General features: G+C 44.4%; 1 protein-coding gene and 1 non-coding gene across 2 annotated transcripts in view; both read right to left on the reverse strand.

The window, feature by feature from the left end:
- Positions 1–24723, reverse strand: part of FNDC1 (fibronectin type III domain containing 1) — a 111972-nt gene that overhangs the window by 54185 nt on the left and 33064 nt on the right. The window contains exons 2-3 of the mRNA XM_075554307.1: positions 4143–4349; positions 591–689 (exon numbers count right to left, since the gene is read on the reverse strand). Coding sequence (XP_075410422.1) covers positions 591–689; positions 4143–4349 — 306 coding nt within the window. The remainder of the gene's footprint in view (positions 1–590; positions 690–4142; positions 4350–24723) is intronic.
- On the reverse strand, positions 10581–10714 carry LOC142454061 (small nucleolar RNA SNORA42/SNORA80 family). The gene has a single exon (XR_012785592.1). It is a non-coding gene; the product is annotated as a small nucleolar RNA SNORA42/SNORA80 family (small nucleolar RNA).

Raw genomic sequence — 24723 nt, forward strand, 5'->3', positions numbered from 1 at the left:
GTAATACTTTATTGCAGTGGTCTGGAACCAAACCCACAGGTTCTTCAGGGTCTGCCTGTTTGTACATTGTTAATATAGGAAAGACTTTTGTGAATGGGCAAGGGAAAACTCCTTCCTCAACAAGTGCCAATAACAATCAGGCTATCGGAACCCCTGTTACATCCACCATGGTATAGAATTTCAGCTGAAATAACATTCCAGTAGACATCTGCAAAGTCTTTCCTCCATGCCTACCGTCAAACCTCTCAGGCTCACAGGACATCACCAAGGGCAATTTGCATGAATCTGATGATGCCCCCAAATAGGATGAATGTGAGACTGCTCCTTCGAGGTGAACCTACAGCCCAGAGACACCATTCAAAACATATAGTAAAATGCCTCTCAGGGAGGACCCTCACCATAAGAGCACTCCAACATCTGAGTTAAAAGAAATACATGTGTACTTAACATATGACCAGATTCTCCTTGCCGCATCCTTTTACACACAAGGAAATGCATGTCCTTTGTCACACATGCAAGGGAATGCAGTGGATGTCACATGACATTCATACTGGACCCGAGTTTGGCTAAATGCATTCTTGGGAACATACCTTCCATTTTCCGCTTCGTTAAGGCTGCCCTGAAGACTGGTTGGCTTCGTCCCTGGGAGTTCATGGACTGCAAGGAGACTACATACACGGACTCGGAGGCTGCAGACCAGAGAGCAGATGGGGCCAAAGAGAATAAGAATCTGTGCTTTGGTTTCCTCAGGAGCACACATCACATCTCCTCTCCATTCAACCTCGGAGAACTTCCCCACCTCTTAGCATCCCTAGGAGGTGCTGTCTGCTCAGCTGCTAACAAAAAGGTTGATAGAGTGAGTCCAGTCTGAGGGACCTTGGGGGAAAAAAATCACCTGGCAATGGATTTCAAAACTCAGCCATTGAAATCCCTAGGGAGCACAGTTCGACTCTGTCACACTTAGAGTCACCATTGTCACCCTGGCAACTGGTTGTTGTTTTTTTTATAAGTAAGGACATAAAGTTAGAAAACTTGAGTGCCCTGCTCCAGATCACACACCCCTAAGAAAACCTTTTAGGACTTTCCCTAATCTTTCTTGAATAAGGAATTGCTAATGGCTTATTCAAGAAAGCCTGGTGGCCTAGTGTGCTACTAACCACAAGGTCATCAGTTTGAAACCACCAGCCACTCAGCAGGAGAAAGATGAGGTTGTCTACAAGATTTGCAGCCTTAGAATCCACGTGGGTGGGTCTGCCCTGTCCTAAAGTTGAGTCAAATCAACTTGATAACATGGAGGTTTGTTTGCTTGTGTTTTTTGTTTGTTTGTATGTTTTAGTTTTAATGCCTAACTCTAGACTCTGTGGACCATGATTCCTGTAGGCAGCCTCATACATTAAAGAATCAAAATGAAGTAACCAGATATATGTCAAGTGCTGATAGTTATGTCATCTGATAATGCATGGGTCAATTAATAGAGGTGGCACAAAGACTCCAAATAAAATTTATCATGCCAGGACTCCTGCTCTTCACATCGATACACTTTATGAAATAAACCCTGCATTTTTACAAACATCATATGGAGTCAAAAATTAAAACAGACCTGTGTTCACACAACTGCTACAGAAAGACCTATTTGTGTGACGTGGACTGAGAGCTCAAGGGAAGAAGTAATGTGACAAAATGCCCTACTAGCTCACCAGGGAAGTTCAAGCCATGACAGGAGCACATTACTTACATGAAGGCATGCACAGCGGTCTCCCAGGGATTTTTGAAATGTATTTATCAAGTGGAAGAATCACATTTCTAGCACTTGGATTCCCAGAACCCCCAAATGAGCTAGACAGAGGAGAAACTTCAGCTCTAGTCACGTCTTAGAGCTGTTGGAAGTGCGCCAAGAACAAACAAAAAGACCTGCCACTCAACTTCAAAATCCCAGAGCACGTGTAAAGAGCTACGTGTGAGAGGCTATCATCCATCATTCACCAAGCACCAAGAAGGAACTAAATCCCCAACATCAAAATACCTACATGTTTACAAGGCACTTCTTGAAGCCCTCGTTTTGGAGGGTGGGGCAGAGGGGTTCTCGGATTCTTGATTTTCTGTGGTCTCAGAATTACTTCTGAGAGTTAATGTGAGGGAAAATGTGGAGCCTGTGATGTTCAGAAGACATGGGGTAGCTTGCTGAAAGTGGAGAAGTACTTGAAGCATTTTGATGGAGATCCAAGACTACTGCCTTCAGTAAGTATCACACCTCGTTATAAAAACAAAATCCTCACAATTGGACCAATGAGCATCAGCATGCTAAATAGAGACGAGACTGACGTTGCCAGGGATTTCCTTTTATTTGGCTCCGCGGTCAGAGCTCGCACAAGCAGCAGTGAAGAATTGAAACCATGTATCACACGGGGAAGGTCGGCTGCAAAAGATCTCTTTGAAGCGCTACAAAGCAAGGACGTCACCTTGCAGACTGAGCCATGGTGTTTCAATCTCCTTATAGACTTGCAATAGCTAGATAACGACTAAAGAAGACCAAAGAATTGACGTCTTTGAATCATGGTCTCGGTGAAGGGCGGCGAATGGACTGCCAGGAGAATGAGAACTTCTGTCTTAGAAGTATAGCCAGAATGGTCCTTAGAAGCAAGGGTAGCCAGACTTCGTCTTCTAAAGACATGTTACCAGAAGGGACCAGTCCCTGAAGAATGACACCATGCTTCATAAAGTAGAGGGTTAGCCAAAAGGGGAGACCCTTAAGGAGATGAATTGACACGGTGGCTACAGTGATTGGTTGAAACATAGTCATCCTTGAGGGGATGGTGCAAGGCCAGTTAGTGTGTGGTTCTGAAGTACATAGGCTTGTTATGAGTGAGAACCAATCTGACATCTAACAATGACAAAACTAAGCTTGGTTGATCATTTCAGAAACACTGTACCACAGTAAACCCTAATAACAACTCCCTGTACTGGGTAAGTCTGTATTTGGTGGTAAGAAATTCACAAACAACTACTTTCTGAGTCCTGACACACAAGTACACACCACAAGGCTCAGAGTGGATTAGTGACCAGTGCCAGGTCATGACCAATAAGTGGCAGAGTCAGGCCTCAAATTCAGGTCTGTGTGGCTCCAGAGCCCATATTCTTTATTGACACAGATGAGGTTCAATGTCCCAGTTAAATGGGCCCTGGCCTGTTGGGACCTAGGAATTTACATTCTGAGAAATTCCAGGGGAGCAGGACATACAATATCATCCTTTTCTTAGAGACATAATGAAAAATATGTAATGGTGTCAGAATGTCTGTCTTCAGATTATTGGATAAAGGGTGGAATTACAATGCCCAAGATGATCCCTGCACCCCTAATCCAGTAACCCCCCAAGAACCCCTGTCAGAGCCACCACGATCTCTCCAACATGCTTACCCAAGTCTCTGACCTCAGATAGGTGATATACCCCAGAGTCTCAACTGTCAGAGGACTTCCAAACTTCTCATTCCTTCTCACTACTCCCTTCTACCTGGTACTTTCTGTTTCTTCGGTCAGGAACACCATCTTAACATCACCTCTGCAGGCCCTTGCTCAATTGTTGACTTTCCTGTTGGGCCTTATATGGCCATGCACTGAAAGCTGGCTCATCCCACTGGTCCAGCAAGCCCCATACCTGGATCTGTTCACTCTAGGCCTATCCTGCTCAGGATCTGCTTATTATCTGTCTCTCTGAGGGACTGTGGGACCCCACAATGCACCTAGCTTGGTGCCTAATTAGAAGGCATCCAGTGAGGCACGCTTGATGGATGACTGGAGGTTGGGACATCTGCTGACCAGACTGCAGGCCAGTTGTCTCTGAGTCTCATTGTCTGAAGTACTCCATTTCCTTTGGCATCGCTGGGTTATGCAATAGAAGAAAGGCCTGTGCCTCTGCGCTATAAGAGTAGTTCGTGGGAGGGAGGCCCTGTCCGCGGCCTAAAGGTTAAAGTGATGGGAGGCTGGGACTGGCGGATGGAACAAAGAGCAGCTGTTTGAAAAATGGTAAATGACTTTAAAAATGAAAATTACATCTGAAATTTCATGTTCGGTATGAGATGCTTCTAAATCCTGAAACAATGGCAAACATCGTCGGCATATTGAATTCCAATCACTCACAACTCACCGAGCTTTTTAATTTCATGTGTTCGCTCATCTCTCGTCAGTGGGACATAGTTCATCCTCCGGCCACTTTCCCCATAGCCCAGAAGAAAACCTCGTGATCTTCGTGAACTCTTGGCTCCGGATAGTCGTGGGGCTTTCCACTGGACGGAGAGCTTGTCATCTGAAGATCGGACCCGCATGCGCAAGGGTTTGTTAGGCACTTCCTTTTCTTGAAAGGGACAAGACACAGATACCGTCAGACAGGACCTGACCTAGACTTTACCATGATGTACATTAATAAGGTCTGCCCACAGACTGAGCCAGGGCAAGTAGTAGCTAAGCTTCAAACACCAATGGCTGGTAACGAGTTCTAGTAGGAACAAAGATATCAAGGATCCATCCACATGTTCCTCCCCGTATTTCATACCAAGAGGCCTCAGGAACTTAAAATGAAGCATACCAGGCTGAGAGACTGCCGGCTAGAAATGCTGGATGTTTTATAATGGTCCTTTTCATCTCCTTCCTTTTGCCCCCTTGAGGCCCAAACTATACATCCCCTGGCATGATTTAAAGGTCATGTAAAAATAGAGCAGAAACACATTATGTGTTATTTGTAACTGTCGTCCAGAAATCTTTTTTTATTGGGATATTGGAGAGATGGCTGTCTTTGCCTTCACATGAGCCACTAAGAACTAAATCCAAACTCATTTCTGGTTTGGATTTTTAAAAAATTTTTAACATGTCTAAATCTTGACCCTGAAGACAAACTCTAGCCATGCCTGGTCTCAGTCTCTTTTCTGTTGTTTTCTTCTTGCTTAGTTAATCGATTTCAAGCAATCCTCTTGCTGAACTATCAATTTCAAGATATGCTAACTTTCTCCAGCTGGTACATCTTGTGGCCAATAATTGGTGCTTAAAGTTTTGCTTTTACATTAAGAACTGGTCTTTTGGGAGAAAAAGAACTTAAATCATGTAACCACCATGATGTTCATTTCTAACAATGTATCTTAATATTGGAGTACTTTTTTGGAAATCAATTTAGGCTAATGCATGTCTGTCTAAAAGGATTTCCAAGCACATTCTCCCACTATATATGCTAATGAATTTAATGAGACTGTAAAATTCCCAGCTAACCTGAATTTAATGAGACTGTAAAATTCCCAGCTAAACTAACACATCAACACCAAAGAATAAAAACAAAAATTAATGAAATTATTAATGTAGTCTTCAATGACAATCAATAGTCATTTAAGATGCTTATTACAATAATAAGACCCCCAATTCCACCTTTCTAATTCTAACCAAGAGAACTATTTGTCTGTAAGTTAGTTGAAGCTACTTCACCAATTCCTGAGCACCCATTACTAAATAATTAATAAGCAAATACCATGTACATGGTTAAACAAATATTCTTCCAGATATACAGAGTAGTAACTAGACTAGTTACTTGCTAATATACCCAAAGGACTAACTATACAACACTTTGTCTTCTGTGTTGGTATAACAAGTGTGATTGTGTTGGTGGGTGGGTTATTAATCTGATCACATCATTCCAAGCTAAGAGATGGACTCTTGTCACTTTCAAAGTCTAGTCTGTATAAAAACCAGGAGCATCCAAGTGATTATAAATCGGACAAATATGTTCATTCACAGATTTTTTTAAAGTCTTTGATATTGATAGTCATACTCATTAATGATGAAGCCAACCAGTTGATCAATCCTATGAGTTCCTATTTGGGATTTGTTTCATATTCATTATAACGTGCCAGCCAAAGTGTCTATAAAGAAACAGATTCCCAAATCTGTGACCTGGAGTTATCCATGGTGACCGTGTCATAGAAGTGGGCATGAGGGTGTCTCTGCTGAGCAGCTCTCATGTGAAGCTGAGGTAAGAATTTTTACTTTAATATTGGAGGAATTCTTTTCCTGGAAAGAATATCTTGTGAAGAACAAAATTTAGACAAGGAGCAACATGTTCCGTCTCATTTAAGAGCAAGAGAGCTTTTGTTTCTGTTTGAAGTTGGCAGATACTTGCAGGAGTTAACCAGCACAAAATACCTAACAAGTTTAATTTCTCAAGAATCGTGTCCGTGTCATTTTGAGGTTTCTGTAACATGACAAAAAAAAAAAATGTCGCCTGCCCTGTGTGTGGAGACAGAGGTCTGGCGAGAAAATTCTCAGGGAAACAAAAACCTGGCTAACCCCTCTCTTCATGCTTCTAAGTCCTTCTTCCTTGGTGGGTGTCCCTGATTCAAACTCCACATCATCACCAAAAGCCAGCGTTAAGCGAAGAGCCTCCTCATGAGTGGTACTTGAATTGCCAGCCACTGTCCACCTGTAGCTCTGAGGGTGGATCACCTGAGCTTGGGATTTGACGTCATTAACTGGCCAGCTTTGGGCGAGGGCCATGGCTAAGTAGAAAGGAATAAAAACAGCACTAAGGTAAACATCATGTCTACCAATCATCTTTGAGGTTTATTTTACTTTTGTGAAGAGCTCATCCCTCCTCTTCAAGGGTTGGAAATGACCGTGCTCACAGTCTTTGGGTAGAGCCACAGGGTACCTCTCAACACCAGGGAAGCAACCACTGGGGCAGACGCCCGTGGTGCTGTCCCTGGGTGCCCTGGTCTCAGTGCCTCCCTGCCTAGCGCCTCCATCACAGAAAACGACATGTCAACCTGGGGGTTGTGGCGTGATCCCCAACAAAATAGGTAGATTCACTTCCAGCACCAGCCTTATGAGGGTGTCCTAGAACAAAAGTGACTAAGCCGAGAATGAATTCTCTGCCCAAGGCCCTGCTCCAGTCTGGGACCCCCTCCCACCACCCATCCTACTGTAACACCAGTTTCTGGGACCGCGGTATCACCACTGGTGAGAAGCAGGGCCTGACCGTGGCGATCCCTGACACGCAACAGCAAAAGACTGGAATTTTAAAAAATAAATCAATGAAAAGATCATTGGATTTTCCTAAAGCGATGGTCCCGGATGAGAAGAAGGGATGAAGTTCCAAGGACAAGAAGTTCTAGTAACAAAAGACACATGTTTCTTGTCCGAGAGCCGTGTTGCTGTCCCAGCAGAGCCTTCAGAGGCCACCCCAGGCCAACATAGTGTAATGCCCGTGACAAGAGAGTTCGAGAAAGTGATCACGGCTAGCTTCTGCAACCCATATCATCCCTGTTTTACATAAATCCTTATCTTTGGTAAGAAGCAATCATCTGGTCTGTTAATGATATCCTTGCCATTGCTTCGAGGTGAGTAGGATAGATATTCTTACCCCCATGAGCTAAGTGAGGCTCAACAAGGTTCAGGAACTTACCCGTGGTCACACAGCTGGTAAGTGCAAAGTAGGAACCCAAATTCGATCATCTGGATTCCAAAATCCATGCTCTTCTAACTGTCACTTCCCACCATCTCACCAACCACCCAGCCACTTCTGCAATTCAGTGCAGAGCAAGTGTTTGGAGCCTACAGTCCCCTTCAGAGTGTGAACATAATGCTTTGCCCAGTGGGCCCTGAAAGCATGTGTCAAACTGAATCTGACAGTATGTACACTTGCTCAGCAGGTAGCTGAATATAGCTGGAGCTCCCAAAGCTACCAGCAAGAACATTACATAAAAAGAATCATTGTCTCGGGAAAACCTACAGAAGAACGGAGGACATTGCCATGCTAAACATAGCAGTCTATCTTTCACATCTCTGGTTTTAAGAAAACCCACCACATTTTCCCCCCAAATATTTGGAAAACTCTCGTTTTAGCATTCTGCATTTTAGAAACCATCGAGCTTCTGTCCTAAACCGTCTTGTAATCCTCTTTTAAGTTGATGGCACACATTAGAAACAAAACTCTCCAGATGTTTCCACTTTGTTCGCAATTAAGTTATTTCAAAGTTCGCTCTAAAGCCTATATGGTAGTCTCACAAAGACTTTGAATTTTCTAATAAATCTAAGTCTTTTATCTTGAAAACAGGAAGTCACATGTGCCAAGAGTTATCGAACTCACGTGTTGAGCGTATTCTGAGCTTGGCAGAACGCATTCCCTTCATCTCTCTTGATATAATCAGGTAAATCTTACTCAGAACTGATCAATAGCAGGTGATCTACAGCAATTAATTACACCCTGTCCACTTGGCAAGCCAGTTGGGGGAAGCAATGTACTGTATTCTATTGTATTGCTTATTAGACATCAGAAAGCCAAATGGGTTAGACCATTCCTCCTGATTCCTATCACCAACAACGCAAACTGTCAATGATTCTGAAATTGTAGAGAACGCAAATCTGCTCTTTTCACAAAGAAAGGAAAGCCCAAAATTCAGCACAAGGCTTTGCCCATTTGCAACTCCACGCCAGCTTCTGAATTGGGCTGACACAGACTCTAGGTCAGAGCGGTTTGAATCTGAGTCTATGACTTGCTGGCTCTGGAGCTTTCAGGATCTTCTCTGAACCTCCGTGTCTTCAGGTGTTGTGACATAAGCCACAAGAAACACTGCATGCAGTCCCTAGCATATACTGCCCGCCAAGCCCACAGCCGCAGGATTGCTTTTGACCCTATGGGACTGAGGAAAACAGCTCCTTCTTGGGGAATCTGAGACTAAATCTTTAGGGAAGCAGACAAAATGGCATATATTAAGGAGTCATTAAGCGAGTTAAGCAGGCCTGGGGGAGCAGTGATTAGGCACTTAACCGCTAACAGAAAGGGTGGCAGTTCTAACCCACCAGTCTCTCATGGGAGAAGAGATCTGGTCATCGGCCCCCATAAGGACTACAGCCTAGAAAACCCTCTATGGAGGATCCTCTGTGTCACCTGGAGTCACTATGAGATTAAATTAGCCCAACAACAGCCTGTGTTAGTTGTGACTGTGATAAACATGAAACCCATCCTCCACGACACTCTCGAGAGTAGTGGGTGTGAGTGAAACACAGTACTTACCACAATGCTCTGCACTAGAAAGGGTTGACTGGTCCAGGCATACGCTACCAAGAAGTATCTACTTGCCAAAGTCTCTTCATATTGAAAATCCTTCCAAATAGGAGCCTGTGTGGAGCCAGCTGATTCTTTTTCTCACCATTAGCTGAAAGCAGTACTCAGGGTCCTCAGGAGTACCCACAGAGAGCCGTTCTCAACTGCTCTAAGTCTATTCTGTTGGCATGAAAAAAAGAACCTGAAAGCAGCTGTCTGGGAACCAGCTCTCTGGTGTGAGCAGGTCTGAGCTACAGGACTCTTCTCCTTTTCTAGCAGAAGGTGGGCATCACTCAGCATATCGCTTTGAAGAAGTGGTTTCTCAAAAGAGGACTTGATGCAAAGGGCTTAAGTGGGGAGCAAATGCTTTGAAAGTGATGAGGGCAAAGAATGTACAGATGTGCTTTATACAATTGATGTATGTATGGATTGTGATAAGAGTTGTATAAGTCCCTAATAAAATGTTTTTTTTTAAAGAAGTGGTTTCTCCACTGCCCACTCTCCAACTTGATGTCCTGCTGACCAACTTCACATCCCATCAAGCAGCTGAATGTCCTAAATGTCATAAAGATAGTCCTTCATTCCCTTCTGTCGGCCTAGGCTACACCTCAGGCACACCTTCCTCCGTCAGGACCCAGCCACGTGCCAGAGTGTAGACACTTTCAAGGTTTAGGATAAGGAAGAAGTGGGACACACGAGAAGAAAAAGAGATAGAGCAGAAAGGGGGAAGTGAAATGCTTGAGAAAGATGGAGACAGGATGACACTTTTGCCCACTGCACTTTGGTTTGAACTCCTGGCCCTGACTCTGTGCTCTGCTGGCCCAATGTCAGTCATTGCAGGTTGGCAGGCGGGTCACGGCAAGCATCTCGCCAGCCTCTATCTACTGACTGTTCATTCTTTCTGGGTGAGTTCTGACCCATGCTCCTCCCAAAATGCTGGTAAGTGAAGCACACAGCTCTTCCACACACCTCGCAGTTGCAATGCATACCCTCAAGTCTCCCTTAACTGCTTACTAAATGAGTTTTCATGTGATGTTGGGATGGGCCCAGCTACTTAGCAATAATAAGGGAGAAGGTGGTGGAAATTCAAGCCAGGTTCAGAAGAGGAACGGGCATTCATTGTTGATGTCAGATGACTCTTGGCTGAAAGCACAGCATGCCAGAAGAAAGGGGTGTGCATCATAACAAATTATTGACAATACCTTAAAGAATAGAAATTCCAGAATGCTTCATGGTGCTGAGGCAGAACTTATACGTCGACCAAGAGGCAGCGTTCATTTAGAACAAGGGATATTACATGGTTTAAAAAGCAGAAAAAGTGGGGTTGGGGGTTATGTCTTTTCACCACACTTATGCAATCTGTATGTTGAGCAAATAATCCAAGAAGTTGGACTATTACTACTAGGCTTGTTTCACTGGTAAATAGGCTGTTGTAACGCTTAGGACACTGGGTGCTAAACAGAAAGCACGCAATAAACAGAATATTTATCTGTTTGTTTGTTTCACTGTGCAACCCGCATCAGTGTCTGAAGCCCAAGGGGCAATGCCAGGCAATGGTTGAGAGTTAGAGTTTGCTCCAGCAGGGGACACTAGGAGAGGCCCATGGGGTCGGGCCTGCCATAAAGCCAAACCCATTCACAATAAGCATAATTTTTAAAATGAAAAATAAGGGGGTGGTGGGAGAAGAAAGTGGCATCAGTTTTGGAAGAAGGCTCACTAACAACATGTGATCTGTAGATGGCGAAACCCGGCTAGCCAAAAATGAAGAGGACTTGAAGTATTTACTGATAAAGATCAAAGACCACCGCCTTCAGTGTGGATTACATCTCAATGTCAAACCAAAAAGCCAAACTCGCTACCATCAAGTTGATTCTAACTCACAGCAGCCCTCGCACCCAAGGAGAACGCCCGCTGTGGGTGTCAAGGCGTAGAGAACTCCATGCTTTTCTCATGGAGTGGATGCTGGCTTTGAACGGTTGAATTGACCCCGTGGCAGTGGGGTTGGTTTTGCTTTACCATGAAGTTATAGAGGATTTCATTTCACTTGGATCCACAATCAATGCCCATGGAAACAGCCGTCAAGAAATCTAATGACATCTTAAGCTGGGAAAATCTGAATCAAAGTCTGTAACATGTTAAAAAACCAAGATAGCACTCCGAGGACTGAGGGATGCCTGACCCAAGCCATGGTATTTTCAGTCCCTTTTCAATGCATGTGAAAGTTGGACAATGACTAAGGAAGCATAAGGCAGAATCAATCCCGTTGCGTTACGGTGTTGGCAAAAAACATTGCCTGGACCATGGAATGCTAGAAGCATGAACAAGTCAGTCTTGGGAGAAGTACAGCCACACACCCCCTTAGCAGCAAAACTTCATCTGCGTGCCTTGAACATAGTATCAAGAAGACCCAGTCCTGGGAGAAGAGCATCATGTGAGCAGAGGCTCAATTTTCAGCCAAATAGCCAGGTCTCCATCGGGCAACAGTGACACTCCAGAGCACAATCAACCCTGCGAGATCACAAGGACAGCATTTGCCAAGAACCGTGTTCAGAAAGGTCGGGAAAGGAGGAGGAAGGGGAAGGGCAAACACAGAGAGGAAGTGGGGTTACACTGCGGGGACTGCAACCAACGATGTGAGACAAAAGGTGTATAAACCGTTGAATGGATAGCTTATTTGTTCTGCAGACCTTCGATCAACTCACAAAACAAAAAAGTTAGAATAAACACATTTGAAAAGAAAGATCTCTAGATCTACCACATGGTGCTTTCCCTCCCAGCTACACCTCCTGGGTGTTTGCGAGGCAGTCAGAGTTCAGGTTCTTTTCTGATCTCCAAACACCTGAGATGAAGGCACTTGATGCCTCTGTGCTCCATTCCGCAGCCCCAAGTATAACACAGGCACACCTTACAGATGGTGGAAGCAAGAGGGATTGCTCAGCATTACTGGGAGTTATGTCTCAATTTAGAAGGTTGGGGGTGGGGTAGGTGTCTTCATTTTTAAAAAGAGAATTCTAGTTGTTTCAATGAATTTTTAATTTGTTGTGGGCGTGTGTGTTTTCGTCTCTAAAGTCCTTCTGCCCTGTTTAATTTGGGAGTGGAATGGTAAGTAACTTGCCTTGGTTTTCTGATAATAAAATATCTTGTTTTGTTGAAAGGCGCTTGGTTGCCTTGCTGTGACATTTTTATCTTTGCTGTCATCCACTTACAAATAAAGGCTCTGTAACATTTACAAGTGAAAGCTCCAGCGACCACATATGAGCAATTTGGTGACTTAAAAGAGAAAGCACTTTCCTCCAGTGCTAGTGGTGGAATTTTCTGGAACCTCTATAAGAAGTCATGACCTCTACAGAGGCACCCCAGCTCTCTTCCCTCCTTTTTCTCTTAAATGTTTAGGGAAAGTTCCATGGACATACGGTCAAAAAAATAGGTAACTGGCCCCCAAGATGTCGGTCTGCGCAGCATCAGGTAACTACTCTAGGGTCTTTCAGGCCTTCCAAATTCAACAGACCTGTGATGGTCACACGAACCCACCCACTGCCACTGAGGCGATTCTGACTCATAGTCAGCCTGCAGGATGGAGCAGAAGTGCCCTTTAGGTTTTCTGAGAGTGTTAAAGGAGCAGTTGAGGCACAGGAGGAAAGTGGTTACAAACAGAGTGCACCAGAGATCAGCAGCATAGATTTGACTTGAGCAGTTAAGACTTTGTCAGCAGATCCCCCTGGGATGCATGCTGGACCTGATCTGGTTTCCAACATTTTCTGTATGTTTGGCTGGTATTGTTTGGTTTGGTTTTTGTTTGTACATATTAGGGTGTATACCAGAGGTGTTAGGTTATCAGGGGTCACCCTCTTGAAGTTGTGTTACATGTTTTTTGTTCTTCGATGTATGAAACCCAGGATTGATGAACCTAAAGAGATAGCAAGTAAAAGAAGGGTCTTGGGAGGAGGGCGTTACAGTGGTAGTGACAGGGAGAAGGGGAGGTGATGTCAAGCAGTCCATGTAGAAAAGGAATGTTTGGAAACTGATTGTGGTAGCAAATGTACAATTCTGCTGGATGTGATTGAACAATTGAATATATGTATGATATATGTTTGAATTATCAATCATTAATAAAGGAATATATGAAAAAACAATCACAGTCTCAGAAACTCACAGGGGCAGTTACCCTGTCCTAGAGGGTTGCTGTGAGTCAGCCTCAACTCAATGACAATGAGTTTGGTTTTATGGTTCTTATGCTCAAGGAGGAGAGGGGATCGACATGGAAAGTCACAATTGTTATTTCAACCTAAAGTTGCTCTAGGTTTGGGGGAAAGGATCTACTAACAGAGATGATAGTCTTTGATTCAAGTCATTAAAATGTAAATGAAATAGGTTTAAACACACGGTTCCAGGAGTTCATGGTCTTGGCTCCAGGCTTGCTTGGTGAAGTCCCAGAAGCAGTCGTGCTATTGATGGATTCACTAATTGGGTCACTCTGCTGACACCGTTGGCTGACACTGACACACTTCAGTTTAAATAAACCAAGACACCATCTGTACTGGCTCCTTTGGCAGAACTCATGTCAGTACAAGTCAACAAAGGGGCCCGGTGCACAGAAAAAGGGCCACTGGACAAGGCACTTCCCCATTTATGATTGGAGGGAATTCCTTATTCTGTGTACCTTGTGTGTGTGCAGACACATAGGCCACACATAGAAAGTACAATTTGACGCTGTTTTTCCTTCACTCATCTGATACCTGGGAGGAGCCCTGGTGGTGTAGTGGTTACATGTCGGGCTGCTAAGCACAAGGTCAGCAGTTCAAAACTACCAGCCACTCTGTGGAGGAAGATGAGGCTTTCTACTCCCGTAAAGAGTTGCAGTCTCGGAAACCCACAGGAGCAGTTCTACCCCATCCTAGGTGGTTGTTATGAGTCAGAATTGACTTGATGGCTGCGATAATTTATTGTGCCAGCCTGGCCGATAAACACAAGTAGGATTAATTGAAGGGTGGAGGGATAAATGACTCAGTGAGCCTCACCTTGCTTGTTCTGTGCCTCAATTTAAAGGAGTACACTACCTGTGGGGTGCCTAGCCTGTGGACTGTGTCGCTGCAAGTTGAAGTTCCTTTAATCCCACACGATTGGAATGTTCGTCTCTGGAGCTGGGGACCAACATTTGGTGACAGTTGGTGACTTGCCTTTTTGTTTGCTGCCTGGATATATATAGCCCTGCTCTCTCTACAGAAGGGGACTGGCAACTGATGGCTCTCAAGCCTTAAAGGACTGCTAGTGTCTCACTGCTTTATAATTTAACTGCTAATTTCTTGTATTATCTATCTGTATATAATTTAACGGTTCATTTCTTATATTACATATCTATCTTTATAAATATATTTATATATAATTACTAGCAATCTGGTTTGTCTCTCTAGAGAACCCTGTCCAACACAATGGCCATGAGTGAGACTTTGATATCTTAACTTGTTGGCATAGAACATCCAATATAGGATGGGTCAATAGGTGCATAAAACCATTTTTCAAAGATACATGTCATTTCCAGTTGTTCAGCATCACTCATCAATTCCCTTGGAGCCATCGACTCACGAAACTTCTAAGCCAAAGGAAATTTTAGAAGGCTTCTTGTTGAGTACCAGCATTTTACAGGCAAGGTATCTGATGGGCAGAGAAGATGGTCGTTTTTGATCTGAGTCTGAGCCAGGACCCCAGGTGGGAGTAGTGTAAATGATGATGGTTGAATGGGTCAATTATTAGTATAACATAGATGTGATCCTTCACAGAGCTGACATTAACCAAAATTGAACCCTCGTTTACCAGATGGGGAATGTGTTAGTCCAGGTAGAGTAGATAAACAAATCAAGAGACATTAATATTTGTATAAGAAAGAGTTTTATATAAAAGAGTAATTGTATATTAAGAAAGCAGCCCAGTCCAGTTCAGGGCCATAAGTTCGATATTAGCCTATATGTCCATAGGCTATAAATTCCTCTTCAGACTCGTGCAACGCATGCAATGACACGGAATGCAAGAAGATTACAGGCCAGTGGGTAGAAAGTCTTGTGACTTTGTGGTGGTGCAAACAACTCATCTCAGCACTGGCGTGGGTCTCCACGTGGCTCCTCCAGCTCCAGGGCTCTGGCCGCATCAGGATAGCTCCACGTGTCGAGTCAACAGAAATGTCTCTCAGGGAGTGTCTCTGTGTCCCAACTCCAGTGAGCTTTTTATCTCCTTAGCACCTCCAAATGAGGTCATCAAGCTGGAACCTGATAGACAGACTAAACTCTACTCCTTCGAGTCTCAAATTGACAACAGATCATGTAACTACCACAGGAAACCTGGAGAAAGTAGTGAACCTGGCCCAGCTGAGTCGCTGCATTGTTTGGCAACAATTTGAAGGGGTCTATGTGTCCTGCCTCCATCCACTCCCATATCGCCCGAGTCCCAGAAAAGAGAGAAACAACTTGTGCCCAGAGAGCCTGCAGAGAAGCCAAATGACAGTATCAAAATGTGGGTGGCGCTGTGACATCTCTCCCTGTAGACAGAGCATGGGGAGATGGGCTTACATCGCAGCCGGGGACTGCACATTCAATACAAAGAAAACGTTGTAAGCGCTATGAGTTGAGCTGCTCTGAGAAGAGGCCCGAACATCTGCTGAGAAGCTGTGCTTTGTGCGTATTCCCATCAGCTTCTGATCCCTAAATGCAGACGTTTCTATGAGCCACCCATCAAGAATCTGTCATCTTGCCCACCTCCCACGCTGCCTAGCATGCTCCCCCTCTCCCTCCCCTGCCTCCCCGCCAACATGAGCTCTCTCACCCACACCTCCTACGCTCCCAAATTCACTCTGCTTATTCTCCATCACAATGTCTGGATGGTAAATGCCCCATGATTTACGATGCTGTGCATTGTTTTGTTGCTATTGTTGATTTCTTTATTTTCTGTCATTCTTACTGGAATGTAAGCATTACTGAGAAGAATGCTTGTCTGTCGCCTTCACCTAGAACTCTGCCTGGAAAATCCCAGGTACGGGATGCTTGCCAAATAAGCTAAAGAACTAACCTGCTATTTGCAGGTAAGCACTACGAGACCGAGCTGGGTGTGCGCTAGCAACAGGGGCTTTCTAGGATTTAAGCAAGCTGAAGTCACTGTTTCCAGGGGAAGAAGAGAATGGGTTCCCCCTGGTACAAACACAACCAGAAGAATGTTCTTGTTGAAGATGCTGTCAAGCAACCAAAGTAGAGCCCCTTGAGACCTGTGCCAGGTGTCGACACCGGTGACTGCGTGTTGTGACAGGCCCTTCTTTTGAATGACTCACTCACTGCCACTGAATCAGTGCTGACTCACAGTGACCCCTGTGGGTGTCTGAGACTAACAGGAATGGAAAGCCCAGTCTTTCTCCCACAGAACTGCTGGTGGTTTTGAACTGTTGACCTGTGGCCTTCAGAATATTTCTTCTATCTGGCAGAGTTATCACATACCTGATGAGTCGCTGGAGAAGGACATCATGCTTAATAAATGCGGGGGGGGGGGGGAAGCCCCAAAGAGAAAGGCCCTCCAGGAGATGGATTGAAACAGTGTCTGCAGCAATGGGCTCAAACAGATGAACCGTCGCGAGGGTGGCACGGGACGGGGTGGTGTTTTGTTACGTTGTCCATTGGGTCACTGAGTTGGAACCGACTTCATGGCACTTAACAATGACAACAAACTTGTTCTCAGGATGACAGCATCGCCTGTTTTCCGAACCTCATTTAAAAAAGATATAGATGTATGTACTCAGTTTCATCTGGAGTACTTGAACCTAACGTATGTGTTCTAGCGAGAGGAGTGGGCTGCAGAAAGTTTGTGGGGAAAGGAAACTCAACGCCAGTGGAAGTTTCCCACAGACTTTTGGAAATCCCTTGCATTTTTCTTTTAGAGTCTGCATTATAATCTGTGCTGCAAATATTTTCAGTCAGCAATTGCTCCTGGTACCATTTTGTTCCCGCGGTGTCTGGCAAATGAACCGTCATGCAGGTTGGCACAGCGCTCTTGGGCCAACCTGGGCCCACAAAGGCTTCTTCAGAGAGACGCTACAGTCATACACATATTCACAACTCACAAAACCAATATCGAGGTGGATATGATTGTCTCTGATTCCCATTGTTGCTGTGACATATTTTAGTCAGAGAAGCGGCGAACACACTCACTGGTGTTTTTATTAAAGTATGGATAAGACATAGATTCATAAAAACCAAGAAAATCGCTTGTTCTAAAACCATGTCATTCAGACAACCTTATCAAGAAGACTATGAGAGGAGAACTGTAATCTGAAATGCAAAGTGTCGTGTGTCTATCCACACGCATTGAAGGATTCTGTGAGTTTTGACGTATGTGTCTATCTTCGGGGCTGACCAAGATTCAAAACAACCCTGGTTTGCATGTCTCCTGGGTGTAATACCGTGTCACCTGCTTACTGCCTGCACTTTCCAAAGGCTTTCTGCACTTCTAATTCTCTCCCTTCAAATAGTCACCCACTCGCTCACCTTCAGTTCCCACTTCCATAACATGACTACCAAATCCACATCTCATCGCTCACTCCTCTTTTCCACCCTTCTATCCCAACCACCTTCATTTCCATGATGACGCCCAGTGGTCACCTCATATCCCACATCTCATCTCAAAAAGAGCATCTCATCTTTTCTTACAAGCCAATGTCCTCTTCTTATCGTTTTGTACGTCGACCTCCTCTTCACACGAGGGGACTTGGACAGGTAGAATGAAAAGGCCGCAGAATGTTCTCAGGGACATTTTGAAGCCCCCTTGTAGAAAGGGACTTTGAACCCCCATCAAATCTGATCTGAAAGCAGATTGTAGCATTGTTCCACATACTCACCTTCCCCTCGACAATCATGCCAGATTTTTTTTAACATGGCCCATGAAAATGAAACATAGCTCTTTGCAGTATTACCCAGCCAGACTCCAACACAACTGCATGCGTCTTCCGTTACTCTATTCATTATGAATTACATACATTCAGGGAACACAGGAGCACACGTCAATACTTCTCTCGGTGCGTCAAACAATGTGACCACACAACATCCAAACATAAAACATACACGCAAATATGGAGCAGAGATGGAAGGCAGGTTATCTCCTGCGTCCTCTAAAATACCTCAAAGTTTTAAGACAAGAGAGCAAGACTTGAGGTAACGTATTTTCAATAAAAGCCACAGTTTGGCGGTCACGTTTCCTGAGGCCATTCCCAGGGTGTGGGAAGAGTAACTATCCTAATCAGGCCAGTGCTGCCATCTCAGCCACCATATTTGCCTGTTACCAGGGCAACAGGATTCCAGAATACAAGTAAGGGGATGGAGACAAGACGGTCCCCCGACACCAGACCACAAATGAGGAACACCACAAGAACAGTGAGCGGTGAGCAACACTGGCTGCGTTCTGGTGCCGCAGGTGCAGGCAGCTGACCAGACTGTGTGGCGTGCGTGTTAGTGTAGCGATGGGAACGCCACAAAGGTTTATCAGAACACGTGTGCGACTTTGTTTCAGTGAAGACATGAACCAAGTGAGCAAAGAATACCTGTGGTGGTTTCATTAAATGGTCCTGGACCCTTAATGGGAAACCCATCATCAATCTTGATCCATTCACCTCCTAAATTAGGAAAATGCAACTTGATCGTTAGAAACAAGGACGCCTGGGTTTTCCACATTTCAGCGCATCGCTAGTACATATTGCAATGATTTCTCTTTTCAAGACTTCAGAAGAGTCTGCCGGTGCCGGAATAGCAAGCAGACTCCCAAGCTTTACAAACAATGGTGTGGTCTTTTGCATCTGGCTTGCTCTTGTGTCCTCCAAACTTTTAGGCAAAAGACTGATAAGGACATGAAGATGTCCTTCAAAGGACAAAGATGTCCTTTGGGCAGATTGGTCTAAAGACATATTGTGTAGGGTTTACTAATTGGACATTCATATTAACTCGCAAAGCAAGAAGGGCTCTAGTTCTGCGTCAGACTTACCAGGTGAACTCTCGGCTCTGTAAACTGGACGGCTCACTCCACTGTGATTTTCCGCAGTGACCAGCACAAAGTACACTACCCCCGGCTCTGAAACATATGGTTCGTGTCAAGCCACCGTTTCATATCTCTGAGAACGGCACTGCTCGATTCCCTAACACCAGTGACAGCAAGCTTTAAAAGAGTCAGTGATCAATCTAACTGTACCTTTCTCTCTCTCCCCCAAATCACTCACATATTCCTCTCATGCAACTGAAAAACAACTGACCCAAAGAAAACAAAATTTATTAGGTACTAAGTACATGAGAAGGGTAATAAATCTGGATTCATGAGCAGTCAACATGAAAAGCTTTTTTACGTAAGACCAGAGTAAAGAACGGGAAGGCGCTGTTCACTTAATAGATGCTTGAACAGACAGCGTCAGTAACTATGAATGCTATCTCCCATTGGAAGTTCTAAATGGAAATCTCCAGAAAATAATAAGAACATGTCAATTTAACTATAAGGTATAGCACATGAAATGCAATACCTAATGAATTCAACCTGCAAAGACTCATAAACTCTTCTTTTGAAAATCTTATTCTGTTTACATGGTGTCTTGGGTCAGGTCAACAGAAAGCTGGCAAAATGTTCCCTGGGGTCTTAGTAGTGCTAACTGGAAATACTTGGGCTTTTCTTTTAAATTAAAATCTAGGGGTCAAGGTCAAATGGTGGAGCTCTCCTTGGCTGAGTCTTAAAATTGTCAGAGTATAAAAGGAACCCGAGATCCTATGTTACAAAATGGGTGCACCCACTCTTGCAGCTCCCGAAAATCAAAACTGCCTCATGTTGGCTTCCCTCAAAAGGAACCGGTCTCTTGTGAAAGACAATGGAGGGGTCAATTCCTAGAACAGAAGAAAGTCTGTGGGCCTTAGAGGGGAGGAGGGGCTGGAGGTGCAAGAGTTCGTTCTGTCAGTGGCAGTCATGGCCGTGACTGTCCTCAGAGCGAGGAGCATACCTTGCAGAGAACTTCCTTCCTTCAGCCAGGGGCTTTAGAAAGCCACCCAGATGACACCATCTGGGATGCCCACTGTGCTCAAGGCTGGTCTGATTTTTTGGCTGACGATGGCAGGGCTGGTGGCGTTTAGGGATTGGCACGACCTGCCATACTAATTGGGAAATGCTCTGGGTTTAGATAAAATGCTGGATCATGCACCTCTGGGCACTTTCTCTGTTCATCTTCAGCTTATTTGTATTTCAAAGAAGTTTAGTCAACATGTCTCTGATTCCTGTACAACTAACTAATCAGAAGGTTGCTTGGGACACACTCTCTGGTTTTCAGTGCACTCTACAGTTCTCTTCAAACATGTTTTTCTTCTCTGAGCAAGGAAATGTGACCTGTAGTCGGTAGAGCCTCCAGTGAATCTCCAAGTACTTTTCACTGAAACCGTGAGGAGGGGCATCTGGTCTCCTTGATCTCCCTGTTTCTACATCTGGTTCTGTCATGTAGAGAATCCATATCACAAGGCAGGAGGCAGAGGAGAAAGGGAGTGGTTGCCTCTGATCTGGGGAGAATTGTTGAGGAGCTACAAGTTGGTTCACCACCACCCATTGAAAGAAGGTGGCCAGAGGTCAAGTTGGAGATGGGAGCAGTTTTCATAGAGACTGATTTCTGTCACCTCTTATGATCCATCTTAAGTTTGGACCACAAGAAGATGGGAGAATATCTTCAAAATGGAATTTAAAGCTCCTGGCATAAAATATAAATACATGAATCAGAACAAAGAGGATTCAGAGGATGCAATTCAATATCTAGGTTCAAAACCACCTACATCTTCACTCACAAAGCAAGATCTTTAGGCAGCACTTACAGAGCCACAACTTTCAGAATCAAATTTAATGGTGGGATGGAGAATTATACCTCTGAACCAGAGGTTCCTTTCAGGGACGTATTACTGGAGTACTTTCTAAATTAGAAAGTCCAACATTAAGTTCTAAAGTTGTCTGGTAGTCAAGTTCTACTGAGATTAAAAATAGAGATCAACACATTTTGACAAAAGACCATTTAGAAATGAAGCTTCGTTTCCAACATTCGTTTGGAGAGATAAATGGGTCTACTGAAGAGTTAAAATGCATGATGGACAAGACCAGAGGTCCAGGGGGAGGGCTTTAAGCAAGGGCATTCCTGAGGAGCATCTCTGCACTTGACTGGCCATTCCCTGAGGACCACCAGGTGCTCTAAGGCAAGGCCATCAACAGTGATCCCAGGAATGTAACTGAGAATGTTGGTTGACACATCAACCTGCTGAGAACAAGGTCATGGCATCACTTACCCACATCCCCGATTAGGAAGGAGGATGTCTCCGCATTCACCTTGATGTAGCTAAGGCTTTTCAGTGACTTCCCATAGGCAATGTTGTAATACTCCACGGGTCTACTGGCAGCATCTTTGGGTGGTTCCCACGTGACCTTCAGGCCCATTTTAGTGGACAGCAGTCTCACATTCCTCGGCTTCAGAGGGTGATCAGCTATTCAAACAGCGTAACTATCAACTGGTGACAATGACATGTTGGGAAATGGCTTTGCTCCCCCAATGTACATCGATACCGTTAGCACGTGTGCACGCACACACACGCACACACACACACACACGAAAGCAAATGTTTTCGAATCGGTTTTGTTCTCAAGTACCATCCTATTTAGACATCAGAACTAGATACCAGGCAGACAAACATACCCAAACCCACCAGCTTTGGAGTGTTTGGGATGCTGATGGGTGGTACCCAAACCCAAAGTGGAAGAAGTTAAAAGAGACTCAAGACATTCTCTGGCTTCCTTGTGTTGTCTTGCTGTGGAATGAATAATGGACTCGTAATCTAGCGTAGTCTTCAGAGGCATTCACATAGAATGTAGTATTCTCTATGACATGGTTGGACGGCGTCACTAAAATACCTCTGGGAAGAAGACTACCAATCTCTCCTGATTGAAATGTAACGGTCACTGGGCTCCTGGTGTGTGAACAGAAGCATTTGATTCCATAGTGAAAACAAACCAAGATGATCAATAGCTTGAAAGGGAGGCAAAACTTGCTTTTATCAACATATCCCTGATGTAAATGTTTTCATATTTTAGCCCCAAAGAACAAAAACAAATGAGGAAGGAGCGCCTTAAGTTATGGGGTTTTGAAAAGTTTTCCTGATTTTCAAAAATACCCAATGAATCATAACATATTGGTTAACAAAATTTCTCAGCTCCTTATAGTAACATAACATTTCATAAATACCTACTAAATACTTGTGCCACATTCAAATACATTTTGGGCAAACTTGGGTCTGAAAATGCCCATGCAATGTACAGAATATGCTCAGGGGAGGGGGGGCGGGGCTGGTAGGGGAGGGAAGTAATCTAAGCAAGACAAAATCTTTTCGTTTAGTAACATTGAGAAAAGTGAATTTGCAAGTCCATGGACTGAAGGGGTGGGACTGTTTCAAGGTGACACATAAATGGTTAGTCTGTGGTTTGTCAGCCAGGATGAAAATCCTGAGCAGAGGAGGTACAGACGGTTCTACAATGCCTCTGTTATTCCTCCAAAGCGACTCTTTTGCTCTGGAGGAAACTGGCTAGCTGAGGAACCAACTCCTGACATACATCCCAAGTATCAAAGGATCTGATGGCATTGGAAGCACTGGAGAAGAATTTCCATGTCAGAAACAAAGTCATGATGGTGAGCAGTGGTCACAGCCAAAACCCACAGAGCACTCCCTTAGCTTCACAAGGGAGGAGCCTGAGGTAGGGGTGGAAGCGGAGGCATCAAGGTAGGAAGTGACCTTTAGGGAAACGTGAGTTGCGAATGAGCTTCTGAAACCCTTTGCCTCGGGGGTGGTTCTGACACCTACAGACCCTATAGGACAAACCTAACTGTCCCGTGGTGTTCCCAAGATTATAACACTTTACTGGCTCAAGTTGCCTCATCTTTCATGGAGTAGCTCAGGGATTTGAACTGCCGACTGTGCGTGTAGCAGCTCAGCCTTTAGCTGTGCCACCAAGACTCCTCAAATTACTTTCCAGAAGCCCTCAGACTGTAGTTGTATGGCAGGTAGAGGTAGAGACTGTATAGGCGTGACTTCCTGGGTCTTTAAAACGAGAAATCGTGACTTTCCGTCAATAATTGTCATTTACCTTTCCTTCTTTGGGAAATTCCTTTTCAAAGAACGGGGATTCATGTCCCTCAGCTTCCCTTATCTCTCCCAGAACCACCCTGCAAAAGCCTAACCTCCTTCCCTGCCCTCTCCCAGACTCACTCCTCCCAGCTGTAGTCCCAATTCCTCACCCCAGCAGGAATCATTCCCAGGTGTTGGGTATTGCCCACGGAGGGCTAGAGAAGCAAAGCAAGACACCTGAAAGCTTGGCCAAGAGAGGTGTGTGGCTGGTGTTTCTCCCAAGGCGGAAAGCGAATGAATGGATATGAGAATACCCCTTTGGTTTCCAGTCCAACCGCAAGTCTTTTTGAAAAATGGTTAGACCTTGAGCAGACATTGTGATACATGAAACATATCAAACCCCAAACACTGCCCCATTTCAATGAATGAATGAGAATGACCCTTTACAGTTCAACTCCAAAGAATCGTTAGATCTTGAGCAGACATTCTGATACATGAAACGTCAAACCCCAAACACTGCCCATTTCCTATTGAGGGCCAGAGATTCCATCAGAACACAACTAGTTCGACAAGAACAATGACTCTGTTGTATTTCTCATATCTGAAAAAAACAACAGCTTATAGACACACTCACTTTTCTTCCCCGCTGTACCCTGCTTTTACCTTTGGACAATGTCTAACATAATTTCCAATTAAAAAAATCCGAATCCAGTTTCCAGTGATTGGCTGCTTCAGCCCTAAGGAGAGCTAACTCAAAACCCATTAATGTCTCTGACAAGAGGCACAAGGCAATGAGGAACAAAGGCAAAAAACCTCAAAGTCTACAGCTGCCTAAATTGAATGATTATTGGTCCAATCTGCCTCCTCAAGTCAGCCTTTCCAAGTGTGTCCACAAATGAATTTTGTTTTACCTCCTGCCACAAATCCAGTACATCACACATTCCTCTGGTAGGCCTTCCATATTGAGAAAAGGGGGAGATGTAGCACATCTACTCGAAAATAGGTAGACATAGAAGAGTAAATGGAAAGAAAAGATTTGGGAAATGCCCAAACTATTTTAAGTGCTTAAATTTGTACCAGTGCATGAGTTGTCCATAACACACACCCTGGGAGCAATTACCTCCCTCCCTCCTTATTACAGACAGGAGTCCCGGTAGCACAGTGAGTAGTTAAGTGCTTGCCTGATAAAGAAAAGGTTGGTGGTTTGAGCCCACCTATCACTCTGAGGGAGAAAGATGCAACTTCTGTAAATGCTGCACACTTGGAAACTCCAAGGATAGAAACTTCTCTATCCTATAAGGTCACTATGATTTGGAATTGATTTTATGGCAACACATTTGGGTTTACAAGGGGTACCCCCCAAAAAATAGAATTGCATTGGGCAAAGCTTTTGTAGTACACCTTTTTCCCACTAAACCAGCATCAGGAAATTCACTATGAGTTAGTGCATCCAGTGCCCTCACATGGGAAGGTTCTCTCTAGTCACAGTGAATTTTTTCATAAAA

This window comes from Tenrec ecaudatus, chromosome 7 (genome assembly GCF_050624435.1).
Source record: "Tenrec ecaudatus isolate mTenEca1 chromosome 7, mTenEca1.hap1, whole genome shotgun sequence".
Lineage (NCBI taxonomy): Eukaryota > Metazoa > Chordata > Mammalia > Afrosoricida > Tenrecidae > Tenrec > Tenrec ecaudatus.